The following is a 17,606-nucleotide window of genomic DNA, read 5'->3' as shown; positions in this document are numbered from 1 at the left end:
CACATCCATTCGTATGTGATATGTGTAAAGATAGCACAACGTTAGGCTTTACTAAGTATTGTGCTTTTAGGTGACAGCTTTATTTAATTGTCCATGTACATTGCCAGTTGAAATTATGTTGGTGGGTGAATCACCTTGCAATATATCTATGAATGGCTTTGAACATTAGTCCATTCAAGAGAAAACCTGACAGCTTAACTTAATGGGATTTAGTGTTCTTCTTATAGAGATGACACAAATGTATATGTATTAATGGACATTTTACAGTACCTTTAGTCACAGACCAAGGGGAAATCCCTACACACTGTTGAGACTATGGGGCCGATTGCGATGGTGGACAGACTTCTGTCCATCCGCCATCGTGCCGGGGGTTGGAACTGTCCGCCAGTAATGCGTCCCTCCATTGAGATTATGATGCGACCACAACCGATGTACTGTTTGGATTTCCCTGCACTACGTGGCAGGCACCTGGTGAAGGCCCCAGTGCACACCCACCTCCCTCAACACAAGGGGGCCGCTACGGGCCCCCAAATGCAACCCCCACCCGCCTGTGAATGGCAGTTACACTGCCATACACCGGCTGGTGGGGAGGCAGCATCATAATATGGCTGACGGTGCCTGCTAGGCTTTGCCACCATATTGTTGATGCAGGGTGGGTCCGGGCAGGAAAGTGCCTCACGATGGTGGTGAAAGAACCAACGGGAGGCTGCCGGTGGTGGTTTCACCGCCATCGTAATGACCCCCTATGTGCCAATAGGCAAAAAGGGGGTGTCCCTTTTCCACCCCTCATTAGCGAAAATGAATGGGTGTAGTCGCTTCAATTCAATGCTCTACATGTTGTTTAGACTATTAATATCTGTCTATCCTTCTGCAGTTCCACACAAACATAAAGAGATATCGGTGAATGTGGCCATATATGTGTGCCAGTCCTCCATGACGGAGGGTTATTCATCACAGAAGGTGCATTATATAAGGTATAAAGTACCCACTGCCATACAATTACAAGACACGGAGGAGTTCCATAACCATACAGAGGAACAAGGCTGAAGGCAGAGTTTCTTTACAAGGTTATGGAGCTCCCAGGTGACTTTAAATATCCCTATTATGTACGTCAAGGGGTACATTATCCCATATAATACATGGTCACACCATCACCTTTCCCACAAGCCACTTAAAACCTTGGTCTATAGCTCTATCAGAAAGAGAGAGCTGTTTTGCCATCATGAAGAATAAAAATAGAACCTCTAGTGCAAAATTAAACACATCAAAAACCTGTCAGATATTTGGTGCAAAAAGATAAAGGGAACAGTTAAGTACAAGTCAGTTTTTGTTTTAAAAAAAAGCTGCAGTTACTCAGAATGTTTAGAAACACGCAGAAAGATTCTAACTTTTCTATAATTATGTACAGAATGCTAAAATGAATCATGTTCTTTCTGTCAGTCACTGTAAGCTAGAAGAATAGAGCAGAATAAATAAAAGGCAGTTTCTTTCTTGTTGCTTTAAACAGCTGCTTCTTGACCTGAACAGCCTTTCACCTAGACTACTGGCTCTAGCAGCAGGCTTTGTGACATCAGAATCAGACTGCAATACTTATTACAGTCGAGTTCTGATGTCTTTTCTTTATAATCAGCGACTGAATGCTTTACTAGGTGGCAATTATGAAGAAATTAGAGCTGTGCATTCATACAGGGACTGCAGAATCCCATATATATACTGTATCAATGATGCCTTATCCTTGACAAGAGTATTTGTACCTAGGTATAGGTGTGTGTCATCATCATTTTGGCAAAAATTTAGACACTGTGAATATGTGGCATTACTGTTAGTAAACTTCAACATTATACAGAAATGGAAACTCATTGTGCCCATTGCAACTCTACCCTTTACTTCCCTTTACAGGGAAACTAGATAGTTAATAATGTTGGAATCCAGCATTGATTTCCTTTTCATATTTATTTGTTGGCACTAATTGGTGAAGCATCCCAAAAAACAAGTGGGTCATCTGAATGATTGTTTATTTCACTATAAAACACATTTTAAGGAGCTCTGTAAACTGAATCATATTCACGTTCAAGGAACATTTGCAGGTCATAGCACCACCACTCTTACAATCTTTGGATCTGTAAACTGTATCCTTTTTATGTATTTCTATTTACTAGGTATGGGCAAAACTCACAGAGTTTCATGCTGTGGAATTTTGCATAGTTACCTAAAAGATTCTGCGAGCGGCGGAGTTTGGTGTGTTGCACTGCTAGTGCTGATTTTTAGGGCCAGGAACCTGTCCTGCACTGTAACATCAGTGTGAACGGCACCACGTGGCACACCAGAGAGCGCTGCATCTTTCTGCCGCTCAAGTAGATTTTCTACTTGAGCAGCACCTTACTCAACATGGGTGGCAGCTTTCTCTATGTGGCGGTAGTGACCTTCCACGACCACCTGCATTGAGAAATGTCACCGTAAGGCAATCTAGTGCTCAATTTTCTTGCTTGCACTCTCCAACTTAACGTTGGTGAGCCGCATGTGAGAAAAAACTCTGCCATGTGGTGGTTAGCTTAGTTTTTCTGAAACTCCCCGCTCCAAGCGGAGGGTGCAAGACTCTGTTAATTCTATCAGAGCAGCAGAGTTTACCGCCCAACCTAGCCCAATAAGTAATGAACAACTTACATATCCTAATGACCAGGATTTACTTTAAAAGAGACATAACTTTCAGAAGTACTTCTCTCTTCATTGATTATAAAATAAGATGGCCCATATGTGTTCATGTAAATATACCCAAGAATTACATGCTCTTTATTTCTAGGTATTTCCAATAATACTGATAAATACTGCTGCAGACATTTGATATTAAGTAACTTCCACCAACAAATTGGTTATTAGACAGATTTACGCATTGTTAAACCTCTTCTCTTTGAGCAAAAAGAGATTTCCATTGAAGTCTCCCCATAGCAACATTTGAACAATATTCTCTTGCTAAGTGCCAATCGTGATCATTTTCTCAGTAGGCTCACTTTGCCAAAGGAGATCAATTTAAAAGAATAATTTTAGAATTGCAGTGCCAGAGATGGAATTGTGGAAGCTGTCCAAATTAGACCAACACATTTACAGTTTACTTGTCGGAGCTGTTCAAATAGGGCATCAGCGGGTCTCCCTTTTCCCGGGTCTCCCCTTTCCAGTCTATATGTGGCAAACCAGGGACACATGCCACCCTGAAGAAATGCTCACCCCAGCATTGCAAATTGATTTGCACCCAGCAACCACATTGAGAACCGAGCATCAATGCTACATGGATAAAGGGAACAGAGAATATGGTGCTTGGTCCATTTTCGGGCCCATTCAAGTGGAATTTATTTTGTTTAAGGCATCCATTCCCATCCTGTGTTACAGTCATTCTGGAAAAATACTAGTAGCTAAGTTGAGGGCTAAGTATGGTGTTTTATGGACTAGTTGTTCTCACGTCAGGGACTCATTGCCATTTAAATTGTTTATTTCGGATTAAAATCCATAAAACACAAAACAATTAAAATTGGAAAATACATTTAGTGGTGTTGTGACCGCTGCAGGTACCGGCGTCGGGAGGGGGGTGAGTGGCTGTTCACAACAAGTTGTTCAGGACATATATATGTTTGGTGTTTCAGCAAGAACACAGTATAAGAATTGTTGGAAATGGCCCTTTTTGCAGGGTTATCCCCAAACGTTTTGCTTCTTCCTCCTTTGTTTTTCCTGACCTTTGGTTGTTGGTTATAGGAATCGGGCCACCTTACCACTGCTGATCAGTGCTAAAGTGCATATGCTCTCTGTGTAAATTGTTATTATGAATGGTTATCCATGATTGGCATATTTGTTTTACCAGTAGGTCCCTAGTAAAGTGCGCTGAGTGTGCCAGGGCTGGTAATTCAAATGCTACTAGTGGGCTTGCAGCACTGATTGTGCCACCCACATGAGTAGCGCTGAAAAGAGGTCTCAGGCCTGCTACTGCTGTGCCTGTGTGCCGTTTGTTAACTGCCATTTTGACCTGGCCAGTGCACCCACTTGCCAGACCTTACCCTTCCCTTTTTCTTACACATAGGACACCCCTATGGTAGGCCCAAGGTACCCCCCTTGGAAGGGTGCAGTTTATGTGAAAGGTAGGACATGTACTAGTGTGCGTAACATGTCCTGATAGTGAAATACTGCCAATTTTGTTTTTCACTATTGAAAGGCTACCTTGCCCATAGGACAGAATGGGGAATGCTGTGTAACATGTTTACCTGCATATCTTCCCAGTATTAAAAATCACCTTTTAGTCAAGGTGGTTTTTAAATACTGTGTTTGAAAATAGCACTTTTAGAAAGTGGCAATTTTCTTGTTCAACCTTTATCTGTACCTCTGCCTGTTTGTGGATTGACTGTCTGGTTTGAGAGTGACAGGAGCTGAGGTGGCTCCAGGAGTCTGGGTGAGTCAGCGCTATGCTAAATAGGTCGATCTGCATTTGGAATGGTGGGAGGAGTAGCACCTGGGCCTGAATAGGGCTGTGCCTGCCTTCCACAATGCTGGCTCCACCTCCTGCAGCGTCTGATAACCCTGGCCCACACTAACAAAGGAAGAAGTTGTGCACTGGCAGCGTGCACCCAGAACTGGTTTGGACTGGGTCCAGGACCCATCACACATAGAGAACAAAGACTTTTGGGGTATAAATATGAGAGCTGATACCCCTGAAAGTTAGACTACTTTGGAATCAAGGAGGAACTTTTGCTGAGGAGAAAAGCTCAAGGAGAAGTACTGCCCAAGTGTGTCTAGGGTTGGCCTGTAGTTGCTATTTCTGCCAAAGGAATGGGAAGGACTTTGCTGTGTGCTGTGTCCCCCCTGCTTGAAAAAAGGACTTTGCTGTGTCTTAAAAAGAAAGTCTCCATGGGCTTGAGAAGAGCTGGCCTCCTGTTGTGGAAATACAGGGATATAATAGTTTCCAAAACTACTTTGCTTTGTGATAAAGAGGAATCCCTGCCAAAGAAGATCAGCAGAAGAGACTGAGGAGAAGTCCTGCCCTTGCTGTGTGTCTGAGGTTGGCCTGCAGTTTGCTGTTTCTACTGAGGAGAGGACCAAGGGATTTTGATGTGTGCTGTGTCCCCTGCTTGAAGAAGGACTTTGCTGTGTCCATCCGAAGAAAAGTCTCCAAGGGCCTGAGAAGAGCTGGCCTCCTGTTTCTGAAGTCCGAGGCACAAAAGGACTCACCCCCAGCTTCCCTGAATTTCCTTGCTGGGGGTTCCAGTCTGCCAGAAGGGTCTGTAACTGTGTGTGAGGCATTTGGGAGCTGGAAGCACGACACAACGAGAGAGAAGCGTGACGCCACCGCAGCAGCCGCTGTCGTATAATCGAGGCAGCATGTCGCGCTTGCCGCTGTTCGCCATCGCATCACTGGAGAAGCATGCCGCCACCACAGAGGGTGCTGTTCCATCACTGGAGAAGTGTGTTGCAGGGCTGTCGCATCGCTGTCGCATCGCTGAGGAAGCTCGCTGCCGCTGATCGCCACAGCAACACCAGAGAAGCGTGTCGCAGTCGCCGAGGGTGTCAGCCGCATCACCGGGGAAGCGTGTCGCAGGGCCTGTTGCGGCTCAGAAAACCACCGAGTTCGCCGCACGGCCGTTGGGCGTTCACTCATCGCCTCCACGTTGTCGCATCACAGTTAAGACGCCATTTTGTCGCATCGCACCGGATCGTCGCAACGCATCGAGGCGCCATCTTGTTGCATCTGAACCAGAGCGCAGGAAGAATCAACACATCGCCTTCTCTGCGTCCCTTTTGTTTGTTTTGTGTTACGCATCCCAGGTACTTTGAGACTAAAGTGTCGCATTTATCATCTACAAGTTTATTTTTGCAACAACCTTTTTAAAGACATTCTACTAAGTAACTGTATGTTGGATTTTTGTCGTTTTGGTCTTGTGTAGTTTAAATAAAGATATTTTATTTTTCTAAACTGTTGTGGTGTCCATTTGTGGTGTTTTCACTGTGTTACTGTGAGTGTTGGTACAAATACTTTACACATTGCCTTTAGGATAAGCCTGTCTGCTCGTGCCAAGCTACCAAGGGGGTGAGCAGGGGTTATCTAAAGTGTGTATCCCCCTTACTATGACTAGAAGCAAGGGTCCCTATTTGGTCAAAGGTACCTACCTCTGCCAACTAGAGACCCCCATTTCTAATAAGAATCATCACCAAAACATCCCTAAAACATGTAATATTTCTTCCCTTCCCTGCCTAAAGAGCTACTGATGCACCGAGTATTTGTAACTCCAACCAGATGGGGGAAGTTATATTTATGGCAAATATCTACCTTACTTATTACGAGGCCCTTGGTGGGATGATAGAATGGTTTGAGAACATTCATTTAGTTTCGGATGTCTCTGTACCCATCATCCTCTTAACAAGTCTCTAATCGAATGATGCAGAAAATGGCAAATTGAAGGAGGTTGTCCTCAAAATAGAGGCTAGGACTGATGAAGCTGAAAGTAGTGGAAAATAATGTAGTGCATTGAACATGGTAGTGCATTGATAAAAGTGAACAAAAACCTAGCAGGCCAGAAAAAGACAAGATACTTACACCATGGCAAACTTCCTCGAAACAAAATAATTTAATTGCAGGGTTCAGTTAATTGCAGGATCATAACTGAAGAACAACTTCCTATGTAAAGCTCACAGATAGCAATTTGCAAGAAATGATTCAACAAGCAATACACGGAGAAAGTGAGTAGTTGCTTGGGTAGATGCTGGGTGTGGAGGGGAGGTCAAAGTTCTCTTGTGATGCTTTCCACTTATCCACATCTTTTTCGGATGTGAATCAAATGACAGATTAAAATGTTCCATGTTATTTAGGAAAACATTTCTTTATGGACTTCCGTAGCAAAAAGTTATGTTATTTCTCTTGCCGGATATTTTGGGAGTCAGAGAGCCTGAGTCACATGTTTTGCCATCAGTGAGTCTTCTTTAAAACAAACTTAGGTGTAAGGTACACCTGTAAATTTTGCGATTACTCAAATTGCGATTTTGCATTTGGGTTGATGCATCCCAAATGCAAAAATACTGGTCGCAAAGGGGCAGATTCTGCGAATCTGCCCATTTGCTATCGGTATTTCCATTGATGCATGTGCCCCTATGTGTATTGTGAAATGTTCTGGGAAAGATATTTTTCACGCAATATCACTTATTTTATCTTCTTGTATCTTAATGTGGGAAATCAGAATTGTTCTCCTATCAGAAATCATAATTTGCTTGTTCTCAGATATATACTGATTAATGACACATTTTGAAATGTGTGTCTTTCCCTTAGCAAATTAGAAGAGGATTTCTTGTACATGGCGTATGCTGACATCATGGGAAAGGTATTCACCATTTACATACATTTTTGTAAATTTGAGATTCATCTTACTAGATATTGAATACACAATTTAACTCTCTCAGTGCATCAAAGTTCCTGTAACATATATAATAGTAGTAAATTACAGCCAGGGGCACTTGTTAATACATATTGGACTACTCAATGAATTATTATAGATATTTTCCTAGTTTTCACAATATACCATTTAAAAACTTAAGATCCTAATGTTCTCAAGTAGTGTCAATTATCTTCGTCCGTAGCTTCCTTTTGGGTAACAGTGAATGCTTCCGAAACCTAGCTTTTCTCAGTGACATGTTCTCATGTGCAGTCTAAGCAAAATTACAAGACGGGAGGGGGCATCGAAGGTGACATATGTATGCGTAAAAACAATGTGGGGCAGTTATCTTGAACTTCGTATTCACTCTGTGCCAAGCCACAGTTGCAAATTAGAAGTTGAATATTTATTTCCATTAATTCAGTCATTAATCCATTTGTTTGCTTGTTCTTTTGGTCATGTGTCCATTCAGTCATTCAATCATCCATCCATTAATTTATTCATTCACCATGTTAGAGCATGTGACTGTCCAAAGGGTAATATTTAAGAATAGTTTCCTTGACTTTGTTGACTAACAGAGCTGCCATGATGAAGAGGATGATGATGGAGAAGAAGTTAAAACATTTGAAGTAAGTTACTGTTGTTTTTTGTCATTTTTGCTATACGTCTAGCATCAAATTATTGTAAGGCATAATGTGTGAGACATATGGTTTGCTTCATTATACAGAGTCTCTACCATGAATGCCAAGGTCAAGTGCTAACTGGAATCGGTGAAATTATGAGAACATTATTTTCAGCAGATAATGTAATTCTTCTATGCTTGAATAACACGGTCACGCAGCACTAGAATACATCAGTATAATTCTACAAGGTTGCACATTTAGTATCAGCATGAATCATATTAAGTGTACAATAAGAAAATGAGCATGTTATTTCCAGGAAGCGAATGCGAGTCAGTTTGCTTCACAAACTATGATGAGGGTGAGTCAGATTAAAGGATGATGACACAATTGAATTATGTGTTTGTCTTGTTTAGGTAACCCTAGTCAGATTTCATGGCCACAATCCTGTTCTGATCACTTATCTGAATATTTAGCTATGGATCAATCCATTAGTGCATAGGAAAATGTATTTTTAATTTATTAATGTACCACCACTTCAGAATCTGCACCATTGTTTCCAAAAAGAGATATGCAAGTTGAACCTTGGCACGTTTCAAATAAATCTCATACAAAATGGTCGCAAGAGTGGAATTGCGAATGTTACATTTCCCATTCGATATCCTAGGCGGTTCAATCCTTCCCTTGACACAAAGATTAGGTGTAAATAATCATAGGCAAATTGAATGTATTTGCTTGTTGTAAAAACTTCCAGCAAACTGTAGGAAAATAGTAGGTTAAAATGGTTTGACAGTCAGTTCTGTAGCTGATTTGCAGACCCAAATGTGAATCTGAGCTAGCCATCGAATTAACTTGCAAGAGGTCAGCATTTTTAACCTGCTGGTGTTTATTAGGTCCACAGACCCAATTTTTCATCTGCCGAAAAAATTAATTGCTATAAATTGCGGTGGTAATTTAGGACATACTAACCCCCGTGGGCAAGGATGCACACAAGAGAGGTGGAAATACACTTTTGTTCCAGAGAAAACGTTTGATTTGTACTCTGTGGTCCTAAACTTTAGATAGGGCTCTTCCACAGTATATGGAATGCGCCAGTTTTGGTCAACTTCTAAAGGATTTGCTTAACTTAAACTTCATTGAAGGTTCACAAACTCAAAAACTTTGGCATAAGAAATTATGGCCAGTTCATGGTCACAGGCTATGTCACGTATCCAGGACAATCCACAAAAATGTCAGTTTATCTGTTTCCCTAACCGTGAGGTACATGGGACCTAAGAAGTCATAAATATGTAAGGGACTGTAAACGGTGCATATCCTTTATTTCTATGTCCCTACAGCTTGAGTAAAAAGATTGAGCCTGATTCAAAAAGGTAAACTTACACTCTAGTGTAGGTTTACATGTTTTTTGCTATTCACAGACAAATTCTACGAATAGTATCTTTACAACTGAACATTCTCCACATTCGCGGTGGAGAGTCAGCACATAAAAATATAGACAAGCCTATAATTTTATGTGCTGAGTCTCCACCACAAATGCGGAGACTCTGCAGTCATGAAGATACTACTTATAAAATTTGATTGCATGAATAGCAAAAAATCGTAAAATTACACTAAAGTGTAAGTTCACCTTTGTGAATCAGGCCCAGTGTGCTTAAGAGTCTATATTAGTTAAACCCTTAGTCAAACATCAGAACAAAGGAGTAGTCAGGAAATTCAAATGCTCCCCACTTTGAACCAAACTCTGGTGGTACCGAACATCTGAAGGAAATGAGTACAACCCTTTACAGTACAGCTCCCTTGTCTCTTCTATCCGAACTTCTGTCCATTTATCCTCTCATCCTCCCATCCACCTGCTGATATTCACCATTTCACCTTTACATTCTGACATCCATTCATTCTTCCATCCATCATTCAGTCTTTCACCATCCATCCTCTCACCCATTCACCCATCATTTCACCCACCCACACGTCTTCTCACCTATTCACCCTTTCATCCAACTTTTCAGCCACTGGGGCATCCTTTCACCCCTTCACACATTCTTTCACTCACCCAAGTATCCTTTCACTCATCCTTTCACCCACCCACACATTCTTTCAACCATCCACCCTTTCACCCAACCACACATCTTTTCATCCATCCACCTGTTTACCCATCTTATGACCCACCAACGCATTTTTTGACCAATCCACCCTTTCATCCATCCATGCATCTTTTCACCCATCCACCATTACACCCACCTATGCATCCTTTCACCAATCCATCATTTCACCCATCCTTTCACCCACCCAAGCATCCCTTAACCTATCCACCTTTTCACCCACCCGTTCATCATTTCACTGATCCACCTTTCTGCCCCTCATTTCACCAGCCCACCCTTTCGCCTGTCCTTTTACCACCCAAGCTTCCTGTCATCCATTCGCCACTTATCCTTTTACCTTTACCCACCCATGCATAATTTCACCTATCCACACTTTCACCTGTTTTTATTTTTAACCTACCATCAATCTTTACCTTTTCTATCAACCCATATTTCGTTAGCGTTCATTATGAGCTCCTGTTGCCACCCTGATAACAAGTAGTTCTCTTCCAGGGGATCCTCATCAATAGTCATAAGCACTGAATATTCCTGCCCATGTGCGGGGACCCCGGAAATAATAAAATTATATATGAAGAACATATATATACAGCTCTGTATATGTATAAACATATATTATTTTTTCCCAAGCAAATGCAGCCCCCATAGAAGGCTAGACAATGTAGACACAAATATCCAATAATGCACCATAGGTATAATAATAAACCTAAATCTCTCTTTTTTTTTCTAATGAGGTAAAAAAAATCCTCATGATAAAGAAAAGAGAACACTGTGCAAAACACAGATCCACAAAACATTGTTAGCCTGCAGGCTGCATTGCAATACAATACCATAGAGACTGAAAAGCCTTGTACAGGTAAAAACTGACACCGTGCCTTTAAGGCAGCCCTGACTCCAATATCCCATCATTCCTCAGGGGTGACAGTTGGGTCAGTTGTTCTTTCCGGCTCCTTCAGTCAGGACCCTGGAATTCAGCTCTCTTCTTTTTTGACTTTTCAGTCAAGAATTGTTACTTTTATAGTAATTTTTTTGGCTTCCTCTTGTTAAATTCTGTCGGGGAAGCGTATTCCTGTGTTTTCTGACTAGATTTAAAAAAAAAATTCTGTCAGAAAAATGCCTTCTTTATTCATGCCGTGTCCATCCTGTGGCAAAAAGAAGGCCTCTTCAGACACACACGATATGTGTATCGTCTGTCTACCAGATTCTCACTCTTCTGCATCCTGTCGTCACTGCAAGGACCTTTCAAAGAGGACTTTGAAGGAGAGAGACAGAATTAGGTGTTATGGCCTTTCAGAGCGGTCGACGTCGAAGCAGCTGGTCTCTGTCCGTTCTCCATCGGCGTCGGGCTCGGCGTCGAAGACTCCAGCGGCGGGATCGTCGCTGAGAGGTGAGGAGTCCAGGGGGAGTCATGCTTCCAAAAGAAAGTCCATGTCGACGCTCGATCCGGCGGCGAAGCGCATTTGTTCGTCGTCGGCAACTCCGATGTCAAGAAAACATCCTTCGGCGTCAAAGGAGGCTCATCGCCGATCGATGTCAAGAAAACATCGTTCGACGTCAAAGGATAGACATCACTCAACGTCGAAATCGACACCAAGAGGAAAGTCGACGTCGCATGAAGAGCACAGGCGTTCGACGTCGAAATCTACATTGACGTCGAGGCAAAGATCGTTGTCAAAAGATCTGGGAAGATCTTCGACGTCGAGACCTGATTCGCCGTCGAGAGAAAGGCGATCGTCTTCGAAAGTGCTGACGACGTCGAGGCAAAGATCATCGTTGGAACATTCGACATCGAAGCGGGTGCCTCCGTCGGAGTCAACGTCGAGGCGGGTGCCTCCGTCGGAGTCGACGGCGAGGCAGGTGCCTCCGTTGGAGTCGACGTCGAGGCAGGTGCCTCCGTCAGAGTCGACGTCGAGGCAGGTGCCTCCGTCGTCTAGGGTCTCCAAATCTTCGGAGAAGATAGAGACGTCGACGCGAGATTACCCGTTGGGTTCTAGGCCTCCGTCCAGGACAAGTCCTCCGTCGACAACAAGGCTCTCGACGTCGAGGCAGGACACATCGCCGGTTATCCACTCGGCGTCGAAGTCCAGATCTCCGGTGATAGGCCTATCACCGTCGAGACGGTCCCCGCGGTGGGATACCAGGAAACGTCACACATTCGTCTGACTTTCAAGAAAATATCGAGACGCAAATCTCCTCATAGATTGGTATATACCACATCGGAGCACGATTCATCTCGTCCGATTTCAATTACACCTTCAGCCTCTGAAGGCTCGAGATCAAGATCCGGATCACCGGAGGTGTTGGGTCTCTCTCCAGCTCCTCCAGTGGAGCATACGTCTCAAGAAGAGGACCATACTCTGCCTCAGAGCCCCGTCAGGGAAATGCCTCAGAACACTTCAATGATTCAGGCAGTTAAGGATTCCTTAACAAGATTAAGGACTCTGGATCAACCATCATGATCAGCAAGATCCCATTCTCGAGGAAGAGAATTCCAAAGGCGCTCACGCTCGCCCAGAAGGCGATCCATGTCCACCTCTCATAGAAGAGAGTCAATCAGATCAGGAAGAAGGCGGTGGAGGTCCCCCTCATCCTCCTTGTCAAGCCGTTCCTCCAGAAGGGATTACTCACCCACACTCTCAGATACTCCACCATCTAGAGTGTCGCCAGTGGATGACATCACCACCTTCCAAGATGTGTTGTGCAGAGGAGCGACAAAGTTGAACATTCCCATGCCTGTTCAAGAAACCATCTCCTCTGTCATCTTTGAGACCTTTCACGAGCGAGCGGTGTCTCGTCCACTGTTGCCTTTAGTCCCTGGGTTGCTTAAACCGGTAATTGATATCTTCCTCACGCCAGCGACTATCAAATCTGCGCCAGCGCGGATTCTTAAGAAATATCGTCCGGCTCCTGAGGATCCTCTATTTCTCAAGGCGGACCCTCCACCAGACTCTGTGATCACGGCTGCTGCCAGAAAAATTCATTCAGTGGTTTCGTCATCCACAGTGCCGCCGGATAAGGAAAGTAAATCACAAGACTCTTGGGGGAGAAGAGTATGTGGCTCGGCGGCCTCTAGTCTGAAAGTGGCTAGTGCTTCAGCGCTTCTGGGGCGCTACGACAGATCACTATAGGACTCCCTTCAGAGATTTATAGAAAAAGTACCTTCCGAAGACAGAAAGGACTTTGAAGAGATCTTGCATGAGGGCAGCCTAGTTTCAAACCAAGTGATAAGCGCAGCAGCGGATGGAGCAACGTTGGCTGCACACTCGTATGCTCATGGGATTTCCGCCAGAAGATCCTCTTGGCTAAGGCTGACGGCTCTGAAACCTGAAGCACAGGCAAGAATTCTGAATCTGCCTTTCTCGGGTTGTTCGCTTTTCGGTTCTACTGCGGATGACGAAATGGCTCGAATGAAGTCAGAACTCGAGACCATGAAAGCCGTGGGGCTAGAGAAACGGAAAGAATTCTGTCGCCGTAGGGGAACCGACAGGCGTAGCTACCAACAGAGGGTTCAAACCCCTCACTGGCAGAAAAATCAAGACCAACAAGGGCAAAAGAAACAACAATTTCAGTGCCGCAGATCATCCAGGGGATGTGGAAATAACCGCCAGGCCGGCAGTGGAAACAAGGCTCAAGGAAAGCCGTCCACCGCTCCGTTGGGAGGAAGTATTGCAAACCATCTTCCAGAGTGGCAATCCATCACAAAGGACAAGTGGGTTCTAAATATACTGCGACATGGATACTTGCTTCGTTTCCGGAGTCCCCCTCCCTCGATCCACCCTGTACAATCATCTCAACACCTCAAGATGCTAAGAGAAGAAGTGGCGACCCTTCTGCTCAAGTCAGCAATAGAAAGAGTTCCCAGGGCGCAGAGAGGGAGAGGAGTCTATTCCAGATATTTTCTCATTCAAAAAAGAAATACAAAAGCAGAGTTCAGACCCATCTTGGACTTACGGACACTCAATAAGCATATCAAAAGAGAAAGGTTTCGCATGCTTGCGCTTCACCAAATATATCCTCATCTCCGGCAAGGCGATTGGATGTGCTCGCTGGATCTGCAAGACGCGTACTTTCATGTTCCCATCGTACAGAGTCATCGGAAATTTCTAAGGTTCGTAGTGGAGACCTCTCACTATCAGTTCAAGGTTCTACCATTTGGCCTGAAATCGGCCCCTCGAGTATTTACAAAATGCATGGCAGTAGTAGCGGCTGCACTGAGGCGCGCAGGAGTCTTCGTCTATCCCTATCTAGACGATTGGCTGATAAAAGGCCCATCGCCTCAGAGTGTGCACTCACAGCTGGCACGCTGCCTGAATTTGTATCACAGATTGGGACTCCAGGTGAACTTCAAGAAATCCACCTTCACACCAACCCAAAGGATAAGCTACCTCGGTGCAACTATAGACTCTGCAGTAGGAAAAGTGTTTCCTTCGGAGGAGAGATGGTTATCCCTTATCCACAAAGGCAAGCAGATTATCACCAACAATCTGTCTACAGCGCGACAGATTTCGTCTCTGCTAGGGGCCATGGCATCTTGCATATTCCTGGTGCCCAATGCCAGATTGAGGATGCGTCCTCTCCAACAAGATCTGGAGGACAAATGGGACCAAAGGAATTCACTGTGGGAGGAAACAGTCTGTCTTTCCTCAGCGGCCAGGCAGTCAATCAAGTGGTGGTTGAAACCACTCAATCTACAGGTGGGACTTCCTTTTCATCAAGAACCCCATCTCAGACGCTGATCACCGACGCATCCCTGCAGGGTTGGGGTTCACATCTGGGATCCCTACAGACCCAAGGACTGTGGTCCAGCAGCGAACGGTTGTACCACATCAACATGCTAGAACTCAGGGCAGTCCACCTAGCCCTTAAAGCATTCCTACCCGCAATCAGGACGAGTCCCATTCTAGTACAAACGGACAATACCACCACAATGTACTACCTGAACAAACAGGGGGGTACTCGATCCAGGACACTCTCGCTGGAGGCTCAGTCCCTGTGGCACTGGAGCCTAGCAAGAAACATTTCGATAAAGGCGGTGCACCTGCCAGGAGAACTCAATGTCAAAGTGGACTTGCTCAGTCGTCATTTTCAAGATCCAGACGACTGGGTACTCAACGACGAGGTGCTAGAGGACATCTTCAAGGAGTGTGGACGTCCGCAAATAGATCTCTTCGCAGACGAAAACAACGCGAAATGTCGAGGCTTCGCCTCAAGATACCATCGGCCAGGATCCATAGGGAATGCCCTTTTGATCGATTGGTCAATGACATTTGTGTACGCCTTTCCGCCTCTCCCGCTGATCCCCAAAGTGGTGACCAAACTGCAACACTCGTCTGCCAAGATGATCCTCATAGCACCGGACTGGCCGAGGCAGTGGTGGTACACGGATCTCCTCCACATGTCAATCCGACCTCACAAGCGTCTGCCGTGCAGACCGGACTTGTTAACCAAGATGCAGGGGAAGATTTACCATCCCAGTCTTCCCTCGCTGAGCTTAACAGCATGGCTCCTGAAGTCCTCCAGTATGGGCATTTAAACCTTCCCCAGGAGTGTATGACCATACTGAAGGAAGCTAGGAGGCCTTCTACAAGACACTCTTATTTCTGAAAGTGGAAGAGATTTTATGTATGGTGTATTCAACATCAGTATAACCCTACAAAATGTCAAGAGGAAGTGATTTTGCCTTATCTTCTTCACTTAGCCAGGGTGGGGTTGAAATTTTCATCCATTAAAGTTCACCTAGCGGCCATTACAGCATATAGGCCCTCCCCATCGCAGCAGTCATTCTTTAAGCTGCAGGTGGTGAAGGATTATTTGCAGGGGCTCAAAAAGGTTTACCCCCCAGTAAGGCCTCCCTCGCCTTCTTGGGAGCTGAACTTGGTTCATTCAAAGCTTATGAGTTCACCTTTCGAGCCCATACATAAAGCTACTTTACAGCACCTTACGTGGAAAACAGCTTTTTTAATAGCTATCACTTCAGCACGTAGGGTGAGTGAAATACAGGCCCTCTGTTCTAAAGAACCCTACACGATTTTTCACCTGAATAGGGTAGTGATGAGAACTCATCCATCTTTTTTACCAAAGGTGGTGTCAGATTTTCATGTTAATCAGACTATCTCCTTACCAACCTTTTTTCCCAACCCCTCCTCGCCAGCTGAGAGGGCGTTGCACTCTTTAGATGTTAAGCGGGTTCTAAAATTCTACCTAGATAGGACTAAGGCTGTCAGGAAATCTGACCAATTGTTTGTAAACTATGGTGCTGTCCGCACAGGTTTTGCTGCATCTAAGCGTTCCATTGCTAGGTGGATTGTGTCAGGCATTAAATTGGCTTACCAACTGGCGCAGAAGGCGCTGGTCGCTCGACCTAAAGCGCATTCCACAAGAGGAAAGGCGGCTACTGCTGCTTTTATCAATAATGTCCTACTCTCCGAGATCTGCAAAGCAGCCACTTGGAGATCTGTCCATACATTTACGAGGCATTATTGTCTGGACTCGGACACCAGAGCAGACACTCAAGTAGGACAAGCCTCCTTGAGGAATCTGTTCAATAACTGAATTTGTCAATGGTTTTACTCCATGTATAGTGCGGTTCTCATTTGCCAGCAGGTGGAAAATGGGCTTGCTATTCTATTCAGTGCTTATGACTATTGATGAGGATCCCCTGGAAGAGAAGGATACGTTACTTACCTGTAATCCTAGTTCTCTTCCAGGGGTATCCTCATCTAAGTCATAAGCAACCCACCCGCCTCCCCAGGCAATTATGAGTGGATTATTTAACATGGAGGAAATATATCTTTGTGTTTAGGACTACGGTCCCGCAAAGAACAACTGACCCAACTGTCACCCCTGAGGCATGATGGGATATTGGAGTCAGGGCTGCCTTAAAGGCACGGTGCCAGTTTTTACCTGTACAAGGCTTTTCAGTCTCTATGGTATTGTATTGCAATGCAGCCTGCAGGCTAACAATGTTTTGTGGATCTGTGTTTTGCACAGTGTTCTCATTTCTTTATCATGAGTTTTTTTTTTACCTCATTAAAAGAAGAAAAAAAATAAAAGAGATTTAGTTGTATTATTATACCTATGGTGCATTATTGGATATTTGTGTCTACATTGCCTAGCCTTCTATGGGGGCTGCATTTGCTTGGGAAAAAATAATATATGTTTATACATATACAGAGCTGTATATATATGTTCTTCATATATAATTTTATTATTTCCGGGGTCCCCGCACATGGGCGGGAATATTCAGTGCTTATGACTTTGATGAGGATACCCCTGGAAGAGAACTAGGATTACAGGTAAGTAACTTATCCTTTTTTCTGTTTTGTTGCTGGCAACTGGATCTTCCAACCTCTCCATGGACTCTGCCCAGCCCCCTTCCTATTCTCTCAGTGCATATAAGGCAAAGTTCAAGGTATATCATAGAAGATTCACACCCTCTCCTTTTACTCCTGTACTTCTTCCCTCCTCCTGCATGTATCAGGTTATGTGTC

At 44.3% G+C, this 17,606-nt stretch overlaps 1 protein-coding gene across 1 annotated transcript in view; it reads left to right on the top strand.

Annotated features, from left to right (window-relative positions):
* The window catches only part of RYR2 (ryanodine receptor 2), a 3,458,987-nt gene that overhangs the window by 2,886,994 nt on the left and 554,387 nt on the right, over positions 1–17,606 (top strand). The window contains exons 77-78 of the mRNA XM_085612346.1: positions 7,298–7,349; positions 7,979–8,029. Coding sequence (XP_085468472.1) covers positions 7,298–7,349; positions 7,979–8,029 — 103 coding nt within the window. The remainder of the gene's footprint in view (positions 1–7,297; positions 7,350–7,978; positions 8,030–17,606) is intronic.

Source organism: Triturus cristatus, chromosome 6, assembly GCF_964204655.1.
Source record: "Triturus cristatus chromosome 6, aTriCri1.1, whole genome shotgun sequence".
NCBI classification, from domain to species: domain Eukaryota; kingdom Metazoa; phylum Chordata; class Amphibia; order Caudata; family Salamandridae; genus Triturus; species Triturus cristatus.
The sequence above is the reverse complement of the archived record's forward strand: the minus strand, read 5'-3'. Positions and strand labels throughout refer to the sequence as shown.